This window comes from Balaenoptera physalus (assembly GCF_965194825.1).
Source record: "Balaenoptera physalus genome assembly, chromosome: 12".
Classification (NCBI taxonomy): Eukaryota; Metazoa; Chordata; class Mammalia; order Artiodactyla; family Balaenopteridae; genus Balaenoptera; species Balaenoptera physalus.
The window spans coordinates 77,732,816-77,754,227 of NC_138897.1; the positions used below are offsets into that span (position 1 = coordinate 77,732,816).

Consider the following 21,412-nt stretch of genomic DNA (forward strand, 5'->3'; position numbering starts at 1 on the left):
TGTCTACACTCTGGACCTCTCTCCTGCAGTACTCCCCTCACTCACCCTGTGCTTCTTACTCTTGCTGGAAACCCCCAGCTCTCCACCCCACCCCAGGGCTTTTGCACTTGTTCTACTCTCTCCCTGGAATTCCCAGCCCCCCAGGTGCCTGCACAGCCGGTCTTTCTCCCCTTCAGGTCTCAACTCAGATGTCACCTCCTCCAAGAGGCCCTCCCTGATTCATGTAAAATCCCTCCCAGTCACCCCCATCTTATCAGCTGAGTTGCTCTCTCAAAGAACTTCTCACCACATGCAATTACCTGTATGTTTATTTGTTGATGGTCTGTCTTCCCAGAGTACCATATAAACACTGCTGGGCCGGGGACCAGGCTTATTTTGTCCAAGCACCCAGTACTTAGTAGGTGCTCAATAAAGATCTGAGAAGAAAAGAAGGAAAGACTGGGAGTTGGTGGGAGGAAGAGAAAGAAAGGGAGACCCACATGGGCTCCACATGGTAACTAACGTCTGTGCCCAGCACCGAACACCCAAGTAAGAGTCAGTTAACCAAACGAGCCAGCAGGCCCTGACGCTGGTCCCACCCCTCCATCGACCCCCCCAGGGGGTGTTGTTTGTCACTTGGCTTGGGCCCCCAGTGAGTCTGGTCCTGGCATATTTGGTACAGTCAAGGCTTCTCCTAATGAGATGGGTGGGGACTCAGCAGCCATTGTCTCTTTGAAACTTCTAGCATCATTGTGAATGCTTCTCTCTGAGTTGGGTTTGTGGCTCTTACCTGACTGTCATAGCATGCCATTATAAGTCTGAGAAAAACAGCCAACACTTACAGCCTTCTGTCTCCCAGGGTCTGGCCCTGTACTAAAATGCTTTAAACGTGTCACATACCCATGACTGCGCTGTAAGGGACGTACCATTGTCATCCCCATTTTACAGATGGGAAAACCGAGGCTCCAAGTGCTTCCATAACTAGCCCAAGGTCACAGAGCCGCTCAGTGGGTGAGCTGAGATTCAGACGCAGGCAGGCTGAGTGCAGAGTCGGTGCTTTCACCCACTTCCCAGGATATGTCCTGGCGCTGGGGAGGCCACGGGCTGAGTGATTGTCTCCAAGAAGTCTCCCAGCTTGTTTCTGCCTTAATTTTTTTGACCCCAGGGCCTTGGGTCCTGGGGTCCACAGGTGGCCATATCACAGTGAGCTGGGGAGAAGGCCCTTCTGCCCTGTGTCAGAAACCTCTTCCCTTTCCTCTGCAAGGAGCAGGGACCCAGGTCAAACCAAGCATGACTGATGCCCCCAAATCCCACTTTATTCCTCAAGCAAGGAGAAAGCAATATTGATTCTGCAGGCTCCAGGGATGGTAAATTCGCCCCTGTCAGGCAGGCTCTGCCAGGCAGGGGAGCAAGCAAACCACTCCAGCACCTAAATCTAACAAACCTGGGAGAGGTGGCAGTGAGGATTGTTGCCGGGAGGGCGGGGCAGGGGCTGGGAGAGATTTATGGGACAACAGTGGGAGAGAGATGGGGGTGGTTTAGCTCATTCTTCTGCCAACCCCAGATTTATACACTCCAGACCTAGTTCACTGCCCCCGTGACCTCAGGGAAGAGATCTCTCCTCCCAGGCTTGGGAAGATTAATCACACAGAGAGGAGGCGAGTATTGGTGTGTCGTTGTGGGTGTGAGTGTGCCTGTGTGTGCTTGAATGTATGTGTGAATTGTGTGTCTTTGTGTGTTGGCCTCAGTGTGTTTGTGTATCTTTGTGTATGCATGCATTCGAGTTTCTGTCTGTGGCTCCATCTTTCAAATATATAACATCAGTATCCCTTTCAAATAATAGCCTTTTAGGAGTTTGCTACAAGGTCCACGTTCCCTCCCCTACTGAATGTCATGAAGCCTCATCTTCAATTCCTGAATGTCAAGGCATCTTCTCCCCTGCTAACCACGGAGAACATCTTGGAGGTAGTCTTGGGTTATATTTAGGGATAAATGAAAATCTGTGATTGCAATATGCTAAGAAAAGGAACTGGGTGGTCCCAACCCCCTAGCTGGTGAATACCCTCCTCCTTCCTTCCTGCAAGTCAGTTCTTGTTTAGAGCAAAGGTGTTTAAATTCTGCATCTATAGTCATTTTTTATAGCACATACAGCCCTTTGATTCTCTCTCCCCTGCCTGAATGTCCTGGAAGCTACACAATGAAATGGCAGCATCACAAAAAGCAACCTGAGTCCCTGAGCCACTGCATGGAGGACCACCACCCTGGAGGGTTGACAGACCCTTATCAGAATTTGGGTAGGAAAAATAAAACTCTGGTGCACTAAGCCACAGACGTTTCTGGGTTTGCTTGTTACTACAGCGTTAGTGAGCTTATCCTGACTAATACAACACCTAAATCATCTTATATATCCATGCTGATAGACACAAAAACACTTTGGGATATGTTGGACTTGACTATTTCTACGGTCCTATTCATCTCTGATACTTGAAGATCCTAACCTCTTATGATGTCATGACCCTAATTCTTCCCCCAGATCACACCCCTGGGGTCTCTGCAAAGATAAAATCCCCTCCTAACATCGCCATCCAACCTCTGGAGTCTGAGGAGATAAGTCTAAAGATGCTCTCAGGTCCTCCAAGAATGGCAAAGCATGACTCTGAGGGTTTTTTTTTTTTTGCTATGACTATGAGGCTTCTATATTTACTACCTCAGGATTCAACCAACTGCATGTCACCCTGTGCTGAGTAACTGTTCCAAAGTGAACCCAACCCTAACCCCTTCTTTCCAGATGCCTTTCTGTGATCCCAATTCTCCTGACTATGGAAACCACTTTGAAATTAATCACAGCAGAGCCCTAGAAGTGCCCTTAGGCTTCAAGCAAGCTGAGTTTCTTGAAGGGTTTATCCTGGTTTTTTGTACAGTTGAACTGGACGCTCATGTCCAACTGGAGTGTCCGTAACCTGGGTTCAAATCCCAGCTCCGGCATTTCCTAGAAGTGTGAACTTTGACAAGTTACTTAGCCTCTCTGGACCTCATGTTCCTCACCTGTGAGATGTGGATAATAATAGTGCCTACCTCGTAGGGTTGTCCTGAGGATATAGAAAACAGTTCTCCAAGGTTACGTGAATAAGAGCAGCTCTTCGTGAAAGCAGAATGGGGAAACGCACCTGGATTCAAAAGTTCTTTTCCTCCACGATCTGGCAAAGTGTCAGTCCTTTTGCCTTTGGAGTCATCAGTTTAGATTAGGATACTGCCTCCAGGAATAAACTTGACCTGAGACAATAGCTTTTCAATTCATTATCGCTCTCTAGCTAAGATTTGCTTCTTAGATGTGTCATTCTCAGCGGTGAGAGGGAATGAGACAGAGGACTGCTCGATTTGGATGAGGGGGAGGAGAGTCAGTGCCTGGGCACTGCTGGAGAAGTCCAGTGAAGTGATGAGAAGCCCCAAGCCCTAACGAGACAGCATGAAGGTAGGATATGAATCACTTCTCCGTGTGACATCCCCATTTCCTCCTGAGTAAAATCCATGGGATGTACATACTGAGGGTCTAAAGTGGCTGCCGCACGTTTTAAACTGTGATGGACGTGTGAAATGTTATCATTGCTATTGCCTTTTTTTTTTCTCGGCCACGCTGCGCGGTATGCGGGATCTTAGTTCCCCGACCAGGGATGGAACCTGCGCCCCCTGCAGTGGAAGTGCAGAGTATTAACCACTGGACCGCCAGGGAAGTCCCTACTTCTCATTATTATGTAGCCTTCTCCCCATAAAAGTCCCTGCAAACCACCGCTCCCTCCGTGCTCCCCACGCCTTCTCCTCCCTGGAGCCCTACACTATGTGGCTGAATGAATCAAAGACCTACACTCTCCAATTTGTAGGCTCCTCCTGGAATCATTATTTGTTCTCCAAGAGGGTAGCTTTTAATTCCTCTGTAGGTGAGAGCCTGGCTTTCATTTCCCCCTCTGCTGTCATGGAAACCAGTGCCCTGGCAACTTGGCGTGGAAACAAGAGCACTGTTTTCCTCTTTCACCACGCAGAGGAAAGGCTGGGATAACTTCAGGCAGGAGGAGGAGCCCTTCCTGTTGATTTGATCTCCCTTCGTCAAGAATCAGCCACCCAGAAGATGCCAACTGGGGAAATTTCTGCACAGCCCTGGACTAACTTCAGGACCATGGAAAGCTCCCTGAGGAGTTAAAGGTTGAGTGAGAGAGGAGGACAAACCCGGCGGCGAGTGGCTACACCCTATCCTCAGCTTCTACAGAAGCGATATTCTTAAAGGTGCCAACTATGCTATGTTTAAGAGCACCAAACCACAGAGAGGAAACTTTAATTATCATTTATTTCACAGTTCCTCAAAGTGTGTTTCGAGGGCCACGTCAGTAACCTGGAACATCATTTCTTCCAACATCTGAATCTTTCTCTGCAGAGAAGAGCCCTGTACTATGTGTTTTAACATCACCCCCAAACAATTCTGATGTACATTCGGCTTGAAACCAACTGATCTAGTGCCACACCCACATTTTGCAGGTGGGAAAATGGGTTAGTCAAGGTGAATTACATTTCCCAAGTTTAAACAGCAAGTTGGAACCAGAACCAAACTCATGTCTCTCAATTCCAAGATTTCTCTAAACCACCCAGCACTGCTTTGGGTCCTACCTCAAAACCCTACCCTAAGGACCTGTGTTGGTGGCCCTGGAGAGACAAAGAGATAGCCATGACTTTGGTCCTCTGTCTCGGAGTTCTCTTCTGTGATGCGTATTCTCCTTGGGAGAGGCATATCCTCTTGTTACCTTAGTTACATCCCTGGATCCTAACGCACACAAATACCTGATACATGTTGATGAATTAACTAATCAATTCATGGACTAATGAACAAATGAACCAGTGCTGCTCAACAATGGAGGGTGATATCTCTTAATGGAGCTATAATAATAACTCACATTTATTGAGCAAATACCATATGCCAGTTACAGGGCTAAGAAACTGACATTCATTGGCTCACGGAATTTGCACGACCTGATGAGATAGAAACTATTATCATCCCCAATTCAAAGATGAAGAAACGCAACTTGGAGAGGTATAGTAGTTTACCCATGGGGCACACAGTGTGGCAGAGCTGGGATTCAAACCCAGGTGTGCTGAATCCAAAGACTGAGTTCCAAGCCACGTTCTCTGGCTGCACCCAGGAAAAGGAGCTTGTCCTTACGAGTGGCCCTTGCGTACCGGGAAGAAGGTTAAACAAAAGAACATTCAGACCTCTGTGATGTGTTTGGTCACTAGCCAGAGCCTCTGCTTGGGGTTTAACAAAGAGGGGTTAAATTCATTCATTTATTCATTTCTTCATTCTGCAAATGTTTGTTAGTCACCTAGTATGTGCCAGACCCTGTTCTAGATACCGGGGTAGAGAATTGAATGAGATAGACAAGGTCCCTGCTCTAGTTGAGGGGCAATCAGTACACGATGAGCTAACAAATAGGTATTTAAATATCAGGCAGTGATGAGTGCTAAGAAAAATACAGCAGGGTAAGGGGCTGGAGAGTGACAGGGCACATAGGGAAACAGCAAAGAGAGCCACTGACACACAGCAGCTGTGTCTGCCAGAACCCCAAGCAACCATCTAAAGAAATAACATGTCAGGGGCTTCCCTGGTGGCGCAGTGGTTGAGAATCTGCCTGCCAATGCAGGGGACACGGGTTCGAGCCCTGGGCTGGGAGGATCCCACATGCCGCGGAGCAACTAGGCCCGTGAGCCACAGCTGCTGAGCCTGCACGTCTGGAGCCTGTGCTCCGCAGCAAGAGAGGCCACGATAGTGAGAGGCCCGCGCACCGCGATGAGGAGTGGCCCCCGCTTGCCACAACTAGAGAAAGCCCTCGCACAGAAACGAAGACCCAAGACAGCCAAAAATTAATTAATTAATTAATTAATTAAATAATAATAATAATAACATGTCAGGCAACCCACTGTTTGGCATCAAAACCACCAAACCTTCTGAGGGATCTTCTTCACTAGCCTGATCTTATGTTTTATTTTTTTCTCTTTTAACAGAATTGTCCATGGATAGATAGAGGTAAAACTTGAGAGCTGGAGGCTACAACTGATGCTCCTTTCCGTGGCCCAGGCTGGGGCTTTCTTCTGGTGGAGACAGTGCCGCCTTGGACAGCGAGGACGGGCAGGAATGTCCGCCCAGGTCTCAGAAATAAGAACAGACGCCTGGCCATTGACAGTTGCGTTCGCTGGAGCTCTCTAGATGCAGGTAACAGAAGCCTTCTACATCTAACGTTAGGAATAAAAGGGGACTTCAGTGTAAAGATACAGAAGTGTTTCAAGGAACCCAGGGCAGGACGTGCCAGGACCCAGGAGAGGCTGAAGTAGAGGCTGAAGGAGAGGCAGAAAGCCCTCAGGGTGTCCAGCCCTCAGGCTGTTTCTCTCTTGGCACTTGGGCCACCCAGTTTATGTGACAGAAGATAAGATAGCTGCCTACAGCTCCTGAGTTTTGCTCAAAAGCATCCCTTTGATACTGGGCCTTCTTAGTCCCAATCCCAAAATCCCAGGGAAGAGGATCTAATTGGCCCATCTGGAGCTAGGGACACCCCCTTTGGCCACTCAGCTCTGGCCAGGGAGAGTAGAACTTCACTGAACAAATATAGCCACTTGGATACACATCCCAGGGATCTCATGCATCAGAGGGGCAGTGGGGGAGCAGTTTTCAGCAAAAAGGGAATCAGTGTGAGCTGTGCAGAATCTCATATACTTGCCAAGACAGTGATACATATTGGATCCTAAAAACAGATGTGTACTCTAAGCGCTGAGCGATTTGGTCGGGGAAGAGTGTGGGATCCACCCTACATAGAAGCCAGTGATGGGGGTGAGAGAGTTAAGCTAAACCCGTGAACTCTGAAAAGTACCCACACTCCACTCGTAGTCATTGAAATAGCCTCCATAAAGCTCTGAGGCAAAATTATAGATCATCATTTTAATTGAGTGAAATTGGCTATACATTAATATTCATGATTATTAGAGCAGCCAATTTTCCTCTTTATAGAAAGTGAGTAGGGGATTATTTCAGCTGCTACTTACTTTTCCCTCCCTTAGATTTCTGCGGGGGAGGTGAAAGAGAATAAAAGGCATGGCACTTGGAACCAGCCGTCAATTTCTGAACGTTGGGTAATTTTGAAGGATTTTTAATTACTTTGACCTCTTAGCGGCGGCTGGGGAGAAGCATCTTATGAATATAAAAAACACAGGCACCCATGAGCCTCTAGGATGGGTTCCTTTGGCCAGATCAAAGCAGGTTGTCTAAATGAGAGAAGCCCCCCATCTATTCCACTGCCCCATCAACCCACCAAGAATGATCATAACAACAACAACAACAGTAATAATAATAATAATAATAATTGCCATCAGAGCCCAAGCGTGATGAGGAGGGTATCTGCGTGAGGGTAGGGTGACAAGGATGTCCATGTAAATAGGGGTGGCAGCCGTAATAGGAGAGTTGTTTCATTGATCCAACAATTAAATTTATTGAGGAGAATGGCAGTGAGATTTCTCACCATGAAAGAAGGAAGTTATAAATATGGAGAGAAAACTAGAATGAACTCCATGGTAATGGATTAGAATCAGAGGTATTAATGTGACTTTATGGTTTTCAATACATAGAAACAAATCTAGAAATAAATATAGATGTCAGCACACACATACACATGCATGTGCACACACACCCACACATCTCCTAGATCTGTCCATTGAGAGACCCTCAGAACAGCGATACCCCAATAGCAGTAAACACACTAACACAAAGATCTTTATTTCTAGATATCCTCCACTAAATTGAATCAGGGCTCCTTTGAGAAATGGTTGATTCCAGGGGTACCTCAGGGAGAGAACAACAGGAGCCTGGAACATTGTTGTGCCAGAAAGCAAAAAAGGGCTCAAAGCAAAAGGGAAGTCATGTCAAGGGACATGGAAGGCAGCTCTCACGTGCCAGTAAGGAGGCTATTTGAGCATCAAAATAAATGACCATAGGAATGGATTATAGCCCACTAAAGAAAATAGCAAAGAGTTAGTTCACACTGGTATAAATAAATGAATGAATAAATTAAAATATGATGATGATATTTACATCATCTCAACCTTCCCACAAAAATACTAAGGACAAAGAGGAAAAGGGTAACTAGAGAAGCTTGGCAGAAGCCACCGTAGTCACATGACCACAGAGAACATCACCAGTGATGGGACACACGAAGTCACATGCCACGTGGCAGGACTGGATGAGAAGGACACAGCATCGTTCTGATGCTATTCCTGCCAAAGACCCATGACCTGAATCTAATTGAAAGGGAATGTCAGAAAAACCCAAACTGAGGGACATTCTACACAATGATGGGCCTGTCTCTTCAAAAATGTCCAGTTCCTGAGAGTCAAAAAAAGATTAAAGAGTGTCCCAGACTGATGGAGACTCAGGAGACAGGACCACCACACACGGTGGGTGATCTTGATTTGGACCCTTTACTACAAAGGACGTCGCTGGAACAAATGGTGGGTCCTCAACGGGGTCCGAGGATTAGGTGGTAGTCACGTATCAGGGTTAATGTCCTGATCCTCATAGTCTTATTGTGATTATCTGGGAGCCTTCTCGTTGTAGGAAAATAGGCTACTGTATTCAGTTGTGATGAGGCTTCAGGCTGGCAACTTTCTTTCAAATGGCTTAGAGAAAAAAAGTTACTTGCAAGTATTGAACTTGCAAGTTTTCTGTAATAGTAACTGCCAATTTGAGCACCCACTGTGCTGTGCACTTTTCATAACTCTGTTTCTACCTTACAAATGATCTTAGCAAATTATTTCTAGTTTATTCCCATTTTACAGATGAGGAAACTGAGGCTCGAAAGCTGTTAAGCATCAAGCACTTCTTTTATTCTATAAGACCCTTCTTTTATTCAATAAATATTTTTATTGCATCCCTGGTGACTGTGCCAGACACCGGGCGTATAGTGAGGAATAAAATAAGCATGCCCTACCTTCATGAAGTTTCCAGTCTAGGAGGGGCTGTAGGTAATAACCAGGAAAGCAAACAAGGAAAGATGGTTCCAGGTGGTGATGAGGGCCATGAAGGTACAAATAAGAGGTTGTGAAGGAAGATAATGGTGGGGAGCAGGGGGTGAGCCAAGTCACATGGGTCTTTATAGGTCTTAGTAGGATTTGGATTTGATTCTAAATCAATGGGAAATCATGCATGGACATGGTCTAATTCCTACTTTAAAGGAACCCCCCGAACTGCAGAGAGAGATTAGACAGGGAAAGAAGAGAAAAGGTCGGGGCCATAGAGCTAGTAAAGGGCAGAGCCAGTGTCCCTCACACCCACCCCAGGGTCTGTCTGACTCACTCTCTTGCCGCTTGAAGCAGGCACTCCAGGAACCCTCCCTATCCCTCCACACTTACCACGTCTGGGCACCCTGGCCCAACTTCCCACTGCTGTGCCAGCCCCTGCATCCCTGCCTTGGGCTTTCTCTGGCTGCCCACGGCAAGTCAGCAGTGCCTGGAATTAATGCCGCCCACAACACCAGGAGACCATCCCTCAGTGGATGACTTGTCAGCATTAGTGGACACATACCACAGCTCCCTCGCTCAGGGAACATTGAGCAAAATAAGCCACTTCATAGCAGCCTCGGGCAGTCCAGGTTACATAGAGGTTAAAGTTGGCAAGGGGGGTGGGGGGGCGGGTTCTGGAATTAAGTGAGATCTGGGTTCTTACCCCAGTTCTGCCACTTAGTGGGAGCCAGAAGTGAGAGGTGTCTAGGCTCCTTAAGCTGGAGCCAGTAAAGACCCTCTCCTTTTTTTGTTGCTTGAATATCTTCCATTTTAAGTCTCCCTAACAGTTGACACCAGAGTTACCCAACAGAACTTTCTGTGGTGATGGAAATGCTCTGTGTCTGTGCCGTCCAATATGGTAGCCACTAGCCACACGTGGCTATGGGGCGCTTAAAACGTGGCTAGTGCGGCTGGGGGACTCAATTCTTCATTTTATTTCAGTTTAACTAATTTGAATGCAAATAGCCACATAAGGCTAGTCGCTGCCACATTGTCTAGCTCAGCTCTACACGCTGGGACAAACGCTAGGGCACGTCCTGCTGGAACGGACGCCCTCACCCAGCTCCAAGCTCTGCAGAGAAGGCAGCCAGTGGGAGCAGCGCACCACACACCCAAGGCCTGAGCTGTCCTTTGCCACGTGACCCGCGCCCTCTGGTCCCCGGGATCGTCCGCAGGGCTCCTCTCTCCTTTGTCCTGTTGAAACAGTGCTATCCCTTTACAACAATGCACAGTCATTTTAATGAGAACATACAGTGCTAAATTGCATCTCTCTCTTTCTCGTCTCCTGGCACAAGTCTCACTCTAATAAGATTTTCCCCGGCTAACCCATTTTCTCGGCCGCTGTTCTAAAAAGCCATCTTCTGATTGAGCTGTGTCTTATACAAGGTGGCCGTGGGGGTGATGGGAGAGCACGAGGCACAAAGCCAGAGGGATTTAGGCCGATTTTCTCACCTCTCTGGGGACAGCCAGATAATATAATCAAGCCAAAGTCCATTTCCCTAACACACACTGCGAGGCCCGCTGAGCGGCACCTGCCGTGTTCCGTTGTAATTGTGATCCTGCCGGCAGACAGCACCTTGGCCGTGTGAGAGGGAGGCCTAGGCCCCTCCCCTCTCTGGAGCGAACTTTCTTTTGCCTTCTATGAAAAGTGAAAACATGAGACCCATTTCTTTTTTCTTTTTCTTTTTTTTTTTTTTGGCCTCACCGCATGGCATGTGGGATCTTAGCTCCCTGACCGGGTACCAAACCCACGCCCCGTGCACTGGAAGTGCCGTCTTAACCACTGGACCCCCAGGGAAGTCCTGAGGGACCCATTTCTTAAAAGAGGAACAGAATTTATTCTCTAATATGAGATCGTGGGAGGAATTTCCAGCCCAATCTGTGGTCTGGAAAGCTCTTCAAGTACAGACCCAGGTAAGCCTAGCAGAAGTAATTCTCTCCTGTATCCCTAATATCCATTTGCAAGTCATGGCCTCTTTAGCTTCAACTTGTAACTGACTCATTCCTTTTGCGGCCTCCCCCTCGGGGCAACTCCCTCCGAGACCACCCAGAGCAACTGTAGCAGGCAGGACAGGCCACATCAGGCAGACAGGCAGAACAATCAATCCCCCAAATTAGTTACTTCTAACGATCCGGGTTTATTTTGTGCTCATGCTCCATTCAGCTAAGACCTTGGCTCCCCAGCCCCACTTGCAGGATTCAGCCTCCGCCTCAAGCCTTGCCAGTTGCAGTGGCCCGAGGCAGAGGGAAAGAGCCATGGAGCTCATTCACCAGCAATCAAATGCTCCAGCCCAGAACTGAATTCTGTCATTTCCGTTCCCAACTCATTGGCCAGAACTGGTCACATGACCCTGCCCAATGACAAGGGGGCAGGAAGTGAAACCCTACCCTGTGCCCTGAATGCAGAGAGAACGTTAGCCCTGGACAGCATCTTGGAGATGATCAAGTTCAACCTGTTTGTTCTATAAGCAGGAAAACTGAAGCACAGAGAGGAGAAGTGAATTACTCACAGTCACAGAGCAGGGTAAAGCAGACATGGAGCTTCTGCTCCAAATCCAGGGGTTCTTTCACCCATCGTTAAATATTTATGAACAACCTACTATGTACTGAGCACTGCTGGACAGATGGAAATGAGGAAGACAGACCACATCTCTGCTCTCGCCAAGCTCCCAGCCTAGCCAGGGAGGCAAATAAGTAAACAGTCAGTTTCAGCCCCATGGGATGAATGCTGGGTGTATACACAGTGCATAACCCTGTTTATTGTAACAGTGCCATCGTTTTTGCCAAGGGTCATGTGGACAACTCATGGACGTTCCCCAAAAGACACACAGGTCAAGGCAAGGAGAAACTACACAGTGACCTCCACAGGACAGCCACGAGCTATCTGATCTCTTAATACCTAGAGTAGGGAAAGGTCCCTAAGAACATCTCACCAGCCAGGCAGGGCAGGGCTGATCCAGCTTCCCCTTGATTCGGGAAAATGGAAGAAATGAGATGTTTTGTGTGCCCTAGTGTCACAGGGTGGATCCATACTCATTTCTAAAGTTGGGGTGAATCGCTTTCCCCTCTGGGACTGAACAGGGTGTGGGGAGCAAGGAAGGGGGTATCACCCCACACCAATCAGCATCCTTTGGTTGCTGGCAGTGCCTTGGCAGGGAACATAGTAGGTGCTCAGTAAATCCTGGTGAATGAATAAAAATAGAACAGAAGGAAAAGCTGAAACTCCAGGCTCCAGAAGGGCAGCTCAGGGAGGGGGAGGGGAGGTGTCCTAAGTGGCAGAAACTAATGGGATACATTTGGGACATCTGCCTAGAGATTAATGAACTCCGGTTGGTTTTTTTGGTCTTTGTGTTCAAGATCCAAATCCCAGGAAGACAGCCCCTGATTGGCCCACCTCCGAACCAGTATCCGCCTTTGTCCTTAATTGATGGTGGCAGCAGATGCTCTCGGTGATCGCCACATCCTCCCTGCACATGTGCAAGGCCCCACTTCCGACTTCCATCATTTGCCTGCGTTTTCTTGCCTCAGGGGCCTCTGGTCCACACTCTCAGCGACAGAAGTGCTGAGAAATGAGCCCTCTGCCAGGTTCCTCCCCCGAGAAGCAGTTAATTTGCCCTCCCTCCCCCACTGATGGTGGGCTTGGTCACGTGACTGGTGCCAACGGAATGCTAGTGAACAGGGCACATGCAAAGACCTAAAATGTGCTTCAGCCATCGGCACAAGAGGAGAATGCCCTAGATAGCCTGCTGGTCCCTAGAGGCCAGAGGTGTGGCGGAACCTAGCCCAGCCGAGCCACAGCTGGCGGCACCACGGGTAATCAGCACGTGGATCAGTGAGACGTGCACGGTCAGGCGGTAACCACTGCCCTGCAGTGCAGTTGCTTACGCAGCGTTGCTGTGGATATCGCTCAATGATGCTTCAGGACATCTGCAGCAGCACATCTGGGCTTCCTGGAAGACGGGGGCCTTCAATCTGGTTGTCCAAACTCTGGCCTCAGAAGCTGGAGCCACAAGAGTGGTCTCTGGGCTGCAGTCCTGCCCGCCCCTAACACCCTACAGCCCAGTCAGTGTGGTGAGGGCAGGTTTCTGGGGCAGCAGTGACCCCCTGTGCATCTTGGCAACATTGCACCGGGGTCTCCTCCCGCCACCCACCAGGAAGGAGTGGACAGGAGACTGAGAAGGGCCATACGCCTCCCTTGAGGACTCCAGGTCAGGCAGGAATTGGAGTGGAACACCAGTGCTTCCCAGGGCCCAGCGCTGTCACCTGCTGAGCCCGACAGCGAAGGTGTGGGGACACTGCTGTCAGGGGGCCTCAAGGCTCTCGAAGTTCAGAAGGCAGGGGGCAGCCACCGAGGATTTGCTGAACATGAGCCCAGGTCATGCTGGGCTCTGGGGCACAGTGGCGAGCAAGACGGGCCAGGAACCACCCCTCCCAGAGCTTAGTGTCTAGTGGGGGGAAGAGCGACTGCAAACAAGTACATGGCAAAGAAGCATTCAGTTGCAGATTTCGACAAGCATAACATCGTTTCCAAGAATACAGGTTCTGCAACCAGACTGCTTGGGTTCAAATCCCAGCTCCACCTCTTATTATCGTGTGACATAACCTCTCTATGCCTCAGTTTTCAGGTTGGTAAAATGGGAATTTAACAACCAGTAAAAAATAGCATTTGTCCCATAGGCGTGTGGTGAAAATTAAGAGATGGTACATGTAAAGTGGTTAGCAGCGTGCCTTGGACACAGTGAGGGCTATTTCAGTCTTAGCTATTCTCATCACCATTATTTTAAATGCTATAACGGGAACAAATTGATGAAGGGATAAAGAATGAGGGAGGGAATGTATTTAGTTAGGGTGGTCATGAAAACCTTCACCAAAAATTTCATTTCAGCTGAAATCTGAAGGATGAAGCTGACACATGGAAAACCTGGAGGAAAGAGGGAACAGTAAGGAAAGAGGGAACGGCAAAGGTCCTGCAGTGGGACAGAGCTTGATGCTTCTAAAAAACTGACAGAATGGCCGAGAGGGGGTGTGGACAGAGCAAGGTCAGTTACTCCACCTCAGTGCCTTTGCACATGCTGTTTCTTCGTAAACACTTCTCCCCTCCCTGTCCCCATTCTCGCCTCCAACCCAACTCCTTTTGCCAGCTGAACTCCTACTTATGCTACATTTGCCAACTCAAAAGTCACTTCCTCACAGAAGCTGTCCTTGATTTCCAAATGAGGTCGTAATTTGTTATTACACCTGTATTAGTTTGCATGGGCTGCCACAAGAAATCACCACAAACTTGGTGGTCTCAAACAACAGAAATTCACTCTCAGTTCTGGAGGGCAGAAATCTGAGATCAAGGTGTCAATAGGGCCCTGATCCCTCAGGATTCTCTACAAAAGAATCCTTCCTTGCCTCTCCCAGATTCCAGTCGCTCCAAGTGTCATTTGGCCTGTGCCTGCATCACTCCACCCTTTGTCCCTATCCTCACATGTCCTTGTCTCCTTCTCTCGCTCTCTCTTTATTTTTGGCCATACCACACAGTATGTGGGATCTTAGTTCCCTGACCAGGGATCAAACCTGTGCCCCCTGCAGTGGAAGCACAGAGTCTTAACCACTGGACCACTAGAGAAGTCCCTCCCTTTCTGTCTTATAAGGAGACCTGTCTTGGATTTAGGGCCCACCCAGATAATCCAGGAAAATCTCATCTCAAGATCCTTAATTCCATCTGCAAAGACCCTTTTTTCCCAATAAGGTCACCTTCAGAGCTTCCTAGGGTGAGGACATGGACGTATATTTGTGGGGTCCCCCATTCAGTCCACTCTACATTTCCATATCATCTTGAGTCTCTCCTCAAACCTTAACCATGGTTTGCACGTTTGTGTTTATTTGTGAAATCATTTGGCCATGCCTATCTGCTTAGTAGACTGCAGACAACAAGAGGGCAGGTCTCATAATCTCTGCTGTTCGCCACTGACCCCCAGCACCCAGCACACAGTAGGTACCTGCCTACTGTGTGTTGAACCAACGGGCCACTGAGCCCCGAGCTCCTGGAGGACGCCTCTTTTCAAGGACACAGGCCGGAAGCCATCCGCAAGGCCTCCAGCCTGCAACATGCTGAAGACTTTACAGCCTCATAAATCCCGTGGCTGGCGGCGTGATTAGGATTGAGTCAAAATGCAAGAAATTTAATTTCCTGATGCTCAGCCTACAGGGCCTTGTAAACTCACCCCCCTAAACCAGTAACCATAAATGTTTGATAAAATACCATGCGGCCTCCTGTTTCCCAGAAATGGTTCCCAGGCCCAGGGAAGAAGCCACATTTGGCCTCTGCTAGGCGTGACTTGAGCATTGTAATTAATGTTTGGTAGAGCCCTTCTTAACGGCCTGGGCTCTTTGTGGCTGTATCAATACCGATGACATTCACCCAGCCAGTGAAGCCAGAAGCAACTTCAAACATCACAAGGTCAAGGAAGGTGGCGGTGGATTTTATGGCACTTCAGGCTTTCATCCTACATTCATGTCCTTGATCTCACTTGACCCTGGCGTTGGGTCTATGGGAAGAGCAAAGCAAGAATTGCTAACTCCATCTAATGAAATGTGAAGCCCAGAAAGGGAACTTTCCCAACTTGTGGAGCTCATCAAAGCCCTAGGACCCAACCCCGGGTCTCAGGACTCTCTCACACCATTGGTGATGATGATGGGAAGAACATTACCATGGCAACCGTGCCTAAACAGCAGCAGGAAAGAGGCGGGTCAGGTTCGAGGAATACCTTCCCGACCAAGAGCATCCTACAGTACACAACCGCCTTCAACATCCCCCTCTTCTGCAAGGTTGTAAGGGAAGAGAGAGCCCTTTTCAGGGCTGACTGGAATCCTGGCCAGATGTAAGAATGGAGCATCTCACAGGCACCGGGAAACCTGTTGTCCCTGGTTTAGACAAGAACCTCTCACAATCCTCCAGGGACCTTGTTCACAAGCAGATCCCAATTCAGAAGGTCCGGGGTGGAGCCTGAAATTCTGCATATCTGCCTAGCTCCGAGCAATGCTGCTGCGGCTGACCTCTGGAGCACATTTGAGTGACAGGTGGTAGGGGGTCTGTGCTAGGATGCAGCAAGCTTGGAAGGGTCGTTGTTGGGTGAGGTTCCATCTCATGAGGTGTTGGCCATGAGCCACTCAGAGACACAGAGATCAGCGGGAACACTGGCCACACACCCCCTGAGGCCGTGGAGGACGTGGATGTTTCATGCTCAGAGACTTTCGGGACATGGACTTGTCTCCTTGAGCCTCAGTTTCTCATCTGTGAAATGCAAGCTTGGGAGGCAGGGGGCTGAGCTGCCTAGCCCCTGAGTTCTCATCGAGCTCTGACATCCCAGAACTTCAGGAATAGAAAATGCACAGTAGCCTCTGAAGCTCCATCTATAAGATCCCTGCCTGGCCCTGGGGTTGGGCATCTGTTGTTCAGGTCTGCTCAGCACCCATTCCCCAGTCTTCTGACTTCAGAGCCTCAGTTTCCTATGGGGAACCTCTCCCTCTCTCCCTTGGTAGTGTTTAGATGGAGCTGACCCTGCCTCCATCTCCAAGGTGAGCCCATGACCCAGGTCTGGCCAATCAGAGTGATTCGGTGGTAGGCATGCGACTCAAGCTAAGCCAATGAAATACAGCCATGAGACTTTTGCTAGAACATCTGAGGAAATGGCTTTCCCTTTCTATCTGGCTTACTAAACTAGTAAGATAAAGGCCTGGTGCTACTGGCGGTCATCTTCACCACTGTGTAGGGAGAGCCTGCCTAAGAGCACAAGCCAACCTCGGGGAAAGCAGAGATAAGAGACAAAGAGACTAAGTCACAGTGCCTTCTGGTGGACACCTGGATCCAGCCATGCCTGAAGCTGGGCCCTGGACTTTTCAGTCCCTTGAGCTAACAAATCACCTTGCTTCAGCCAAACTGAACTGAGTTTCTGAGGCTTTCATTCAAAAGAATCCTGATTCACACACTCTGGATTTGTCCCCAAGATGAAGACAAGGAATTGGAGCAAAATAACCTCTCACACTTAGACACACAGGCAAGGACATTATTGGCTTCAGTAAATTCCAGAATGTCAGAGCTGGAAGAGCCACCTCATTATACAGAGGAAGAAACTGAGGCCAAGAAAGTGGACTTGACTTTCCCAAGGCTACACAATAAAGTGACCAAACCAAGACTCACACCCAGTTCAGAGTTCCTTCCTTTACCTGCCGGCAGTGAAGGCATCCAGCCACATAACATATTCGAGGAGCATCCCAACAGCATCCCCCAAGCACACACCAAATCAAAGTGGGACCTCCCGCTTCCCATCACACTGCCTGAAATGCCACCAGAGAAACCCGTTTCTGTCTTCTGTCTTCAAGATGCATCTTTTACAAATGCATAAACCCAGGGAAGGAATTACACCTGGGCTTATTTGTAGAGGGATACAGCTAAAGAGATTGTGAATTATCATTGAGTAGCTTTACAGTGGGGAATGGGACCATGACTGGCCTTTCCACTTTCACAGAAGGATTTGCCTACAGCAGACTGAAAGCAGAGCTGACACGTCTTTGGGAATGCCATCCAGAGGGAAGAAGGAGGTAGGAGGAGCCCATGGTCAGAGGGTGCCAACTTCCCCAGTTTGCCTGAACTCAGATGGGCCAGCTGGAAACATGAGGACCACACTCTGACACAGGCTCTAGGCTAGACCCGCCTTCCAGTAAGAGTCTGAAGAACTCAGCAAGCCCTAGTCACTCTTTCTCGGCGGTGAGAAGGGAAGAGAACATCATATTTTGCCCTTAAGAAATGGGCATTGACATCTCTTTACACTATTAGAAAAAATGCCCAGCCAACAAATAAACCATCACTTTTATTTACAGTATATTTCCCAGAACTCAGAGAAATGCCGTGCTATTCTGCATAGACCTCAGACCAAAGCATAATTTATCACAATACATCGTACATTACAGTACATAAAACTCCCCCTACCTTATAAAAAACATACAAGGAATTTCTCGCTCTTTACATAAATTACTTAAGAACATTCCTGTTGAACACATCATTTTGAAAGGATTTCCATTACTTGCAAGAGCTGCTTCCATCAGTGGTGATCTTTGCAGAGGCTCAGGGAACAATTAAAATGGGAAAGAGAGAAGGAACAAAGCACTCTACGGGAAACGACCCATCCCAGATCAGCCCAGAACAGAATGTGTTGTCCTAACCACAAAATAAGTCACCTCCTTATTGAATTCAATCTTTCAAGGTGGGTGATAGAAGTAGGAGCAATATTGTCAACAACCTAAGGGCAAGGACTGTATCTGATTTTGTTCACCATTGTATCCCTGCCACATCATAGATGCTCAATAAATGAGTTGAAGAAGGAGGGAGGGAGGGAGTCTATACAGAATGCAAATGTAGCTGTTATCTACTGCTATAATAATGCTATGTAACAAATATCCCCAAACCTCAATGATTGAAAACAACTATTTTTATTACTGCTCACAAGTCTGCAGGTTGGCTGGCAGGTCTGGCCTCAGCTGAGCTCACCCACATGTCTGGCAGTCAGCTGGCTGTTGGCTGTTGGCTGATGGCTGATGGCCTCAGCTGGAACAGCTGGGCTCTCCCACGTGCCTCTCACATGCACATGCCTTTCATGTTCTGGTCTGGACACGTTTGCCGGCGAGCCCAGGCACATTCTCGTGGTGACTGCAGGAGTCCATTAGAGCAAGTGGAAATAGGCAAGCACTTTTTCCAGCATCTGCTTGCATTATGCTTGCTAACATGCCATTGGCCAAAGAAAGTCACACAGTCAAGCCCAGAGCCAGAAAAGGAGGGGAGTGAGCATTATAAAATGAACTCCATAAATACAGGTAGAACATTAATTGGGACCATTAATGCAACCAGCCTACCACAATATTGATGCCCGATTCCCACAAACGCCCACCGTCACCCCAAACCCCACCCCACAGTCAATGATCTTAAGCTCACAAAAAGAGAATAGAAAACAAGATTTTACTGACCCCATTCTCCATATGGAAAAAGTAAGACCCCACAGTCGGGCTCTTCAATTCGAGTCATATTTATTTAAACCAGTAGTTGTAAATCTTAATATCTACGGGGACAGGCAGGTACTAATTGCTGAGCCAGACCAGGCAGGGAATGGGATGAATCAGAGACCATCACCCTGTTTCCCCAGGGGTGGAACCTCTGCCACCCAGGCCAACAAGCCTCACAAGAATACGAGCCTGGGGCCACAGCTCATCTGATTACTTCAAGAGAAGCTGGAACTAGGCATTTTTAAGTGAAATCCTATTTTCAAATTAGCCACTATTTTTAAAACTTTTAAGCATAATCCGGGCCCCCCAAAAAATATAGCCATGAGGCAGACCCAATTGTTAGGTCTGGGTGTACCAGCTCTGATTTCAAACATTGTATTTTGGGGATCTTAAGCTCAATCTTGAGCTTATTGATTTTGCTTCACCGTGAGTGAAAGGTCAGATATTTTCCAAGGAAATGAAGGCAGGAACAGTGTCTGTCTTGTTTCCCACTCAGTTCCACAACTCTGAACAGGGCTTGGGATGTAATACTGGTCGGGAGGAGGACGGCGGGTGGGGGGAGAAATTAACACTTACGGAGCATCTGCTACACATTATGCAAGCATTTTACATACGTGCTATGGACCGAATTGTGTCTACCCCACCTCCCATCAAAAAAATTCATACTTTGAAGCCCTGTGACTGTATTTGGAGATGGGGCTTTTAAGGAGGTGATTAAGTTAAATGAGGTCATAGGATGGGGCCCTGATCTGATAGGAGATTGGTGTCCTTATAAGAAGAGGGAAAGACACCAGATCCACCTCTCTCTCCCTCTCTCTCAATCTCTCTTCTTTACCTCCCTCCCTCCCTTCCCCTCTCTCCCCCTTCTCCTGCCCTCCCCCCATGCTCTCTGCCCCCCTCCCCCGCCCCATGTGCACAGAGGAAAGAGAACAAAGCTAGAAGACGCCATCTGAAAACCAAGGAGAGCACTGTCACCAGAAACCAACCCTGTCAGCACCTTGATCTCGGATTTCCAGCCTCCAGAACTGTGAGAAAATGTATTTCTGTTGTTTAAGCACCGCCCCTGCCCGCTGCTCTGCCCCAGTCTCTGTATTTTGTCATGGCAGCCCCAGAAAACTAATACAATACATAATCCCATTTGATTTAAAATATAGAACAAAGGCATGAAATAGATAAATCCTCAACACAGAGAAAGGAAAACACCTGACATTTGTGTCATGTTTTACAATTTACAAAGCCCTGGGGCAAGGGGTGGGGGGGACAAGTAGTTGCCTCAGTTTCTCAGATGAGAAGACTGGGGCTCAGAGAGGCTCAGAGACTTGCCCGAGGTCACACAGTGACAAGAGAACACTGAGTCAATCCAGAATTTTTTGATGTCCAGCCTTTCCAGTACATCCCGTCATCTCCTACCTTAAACCTGCTCTGTACCAGACTATGTTGGTGCTCTGCTTAGATCCAGCCGGATCCCTTTTTACCTTTATGTTCGCTTCCACCGGCCAGTCCCTGGGACTCTTCTTTGGAGCACTGCCCTCGGCTGCTGGAGTTTCTCTCCTGGCACCTGCAGGGGCCAGAACTGCCCAAGTGTTTCTCCCAGGCAGCCCTGAACTGATGACTGCCAGGTGCATGTGTATGGAAGCCCAGCCCTCTTCCTAGGCATTGGGTGACTCTAGGATGTGACTCACACGCCAGGGCTCCCCTGCGGGATCAGGCTAAGGCTTCCCTCCACGGGACTTTGCTGAAGTTGTGCCTTGTTTGTCATCCTCCCTTTCCCTGCCTTCCTCACTCCCCTGGGACACATAAATCCTTGTCTCCAGGTCTTCTGGAAAAACCAACCCAAGACCAAGTCCCCTTGGCTTTATTGCCATTTGGGTGAAAGACCTGGGCATTTGCCCCAGTTTGGTTTGTTTTGTATATAGATTCATTTGTATTATTTTTAGATTCCACATATAGGTGATATCATATAGTGTCTGTCCTTCTCTGTCTGACTTGTTGCACTAAGCCAAATATTCTCTAGGTCTATCCATGTTGCTGCAAATGGCATTATTTCATTCTTTTTTATGGCTGAATAATATTCCATTGTATATATATACCACATCTTCTTAAGCCAATTATCTGTTGGTGAGCACTTGGGTTACTTCCATGTATCTTTTCAAATTAGAGTTTTAATTTTTTTCTGGATATATATCTAGGAGTGGAATTGCTGGATCATATGGTAGTTCTATTTTTAGTTTTTTAAGGAACCTCCATACTGTTCTCCATAGTGGCTGCACCAATTTACATTCCCACCAACGGTGTACGAGGGTTC

The 21,412-nt window shown here is 48.2% G+C and overlaps 1 protein-coding gene across 6 annotated transcripts in view; it reads right to left on the minus strand.

Moving 5' to 3' along the window:
* Positions 1-21,412, minus strand: part of SART3 (spliceosome associated factor 3, U4/U6 recycling protein) — a 91,553-nt gene that overhangs the window by 11,218 nt on the left and 58,923 nt on the right. For 3 of the 6 annotated variants that reach the window (XR_014251845.1, XR_014251846.1, XR_014251847.1), the window contains one exon: positions 17,903-18,827. The exons of 2 other annotated variants lie outside the window; for them this stretch is intronic. Coding sequence is in view for 1 of the 4 variants with exons in the window: in XM_082417416.1 (XP_082273542.1) it covers positions 395-416 (22 nt within the window). In the remaining 3 variants the exon portion in view is untranslated. Of the gene's footprint in view, positions 1-379; positions 417-17,902; positions 18,828-21,412 lie in introns of those variants that run through there. One more of the 6 variants, XM_082417416.1, reaches the window with a different exon arrangement.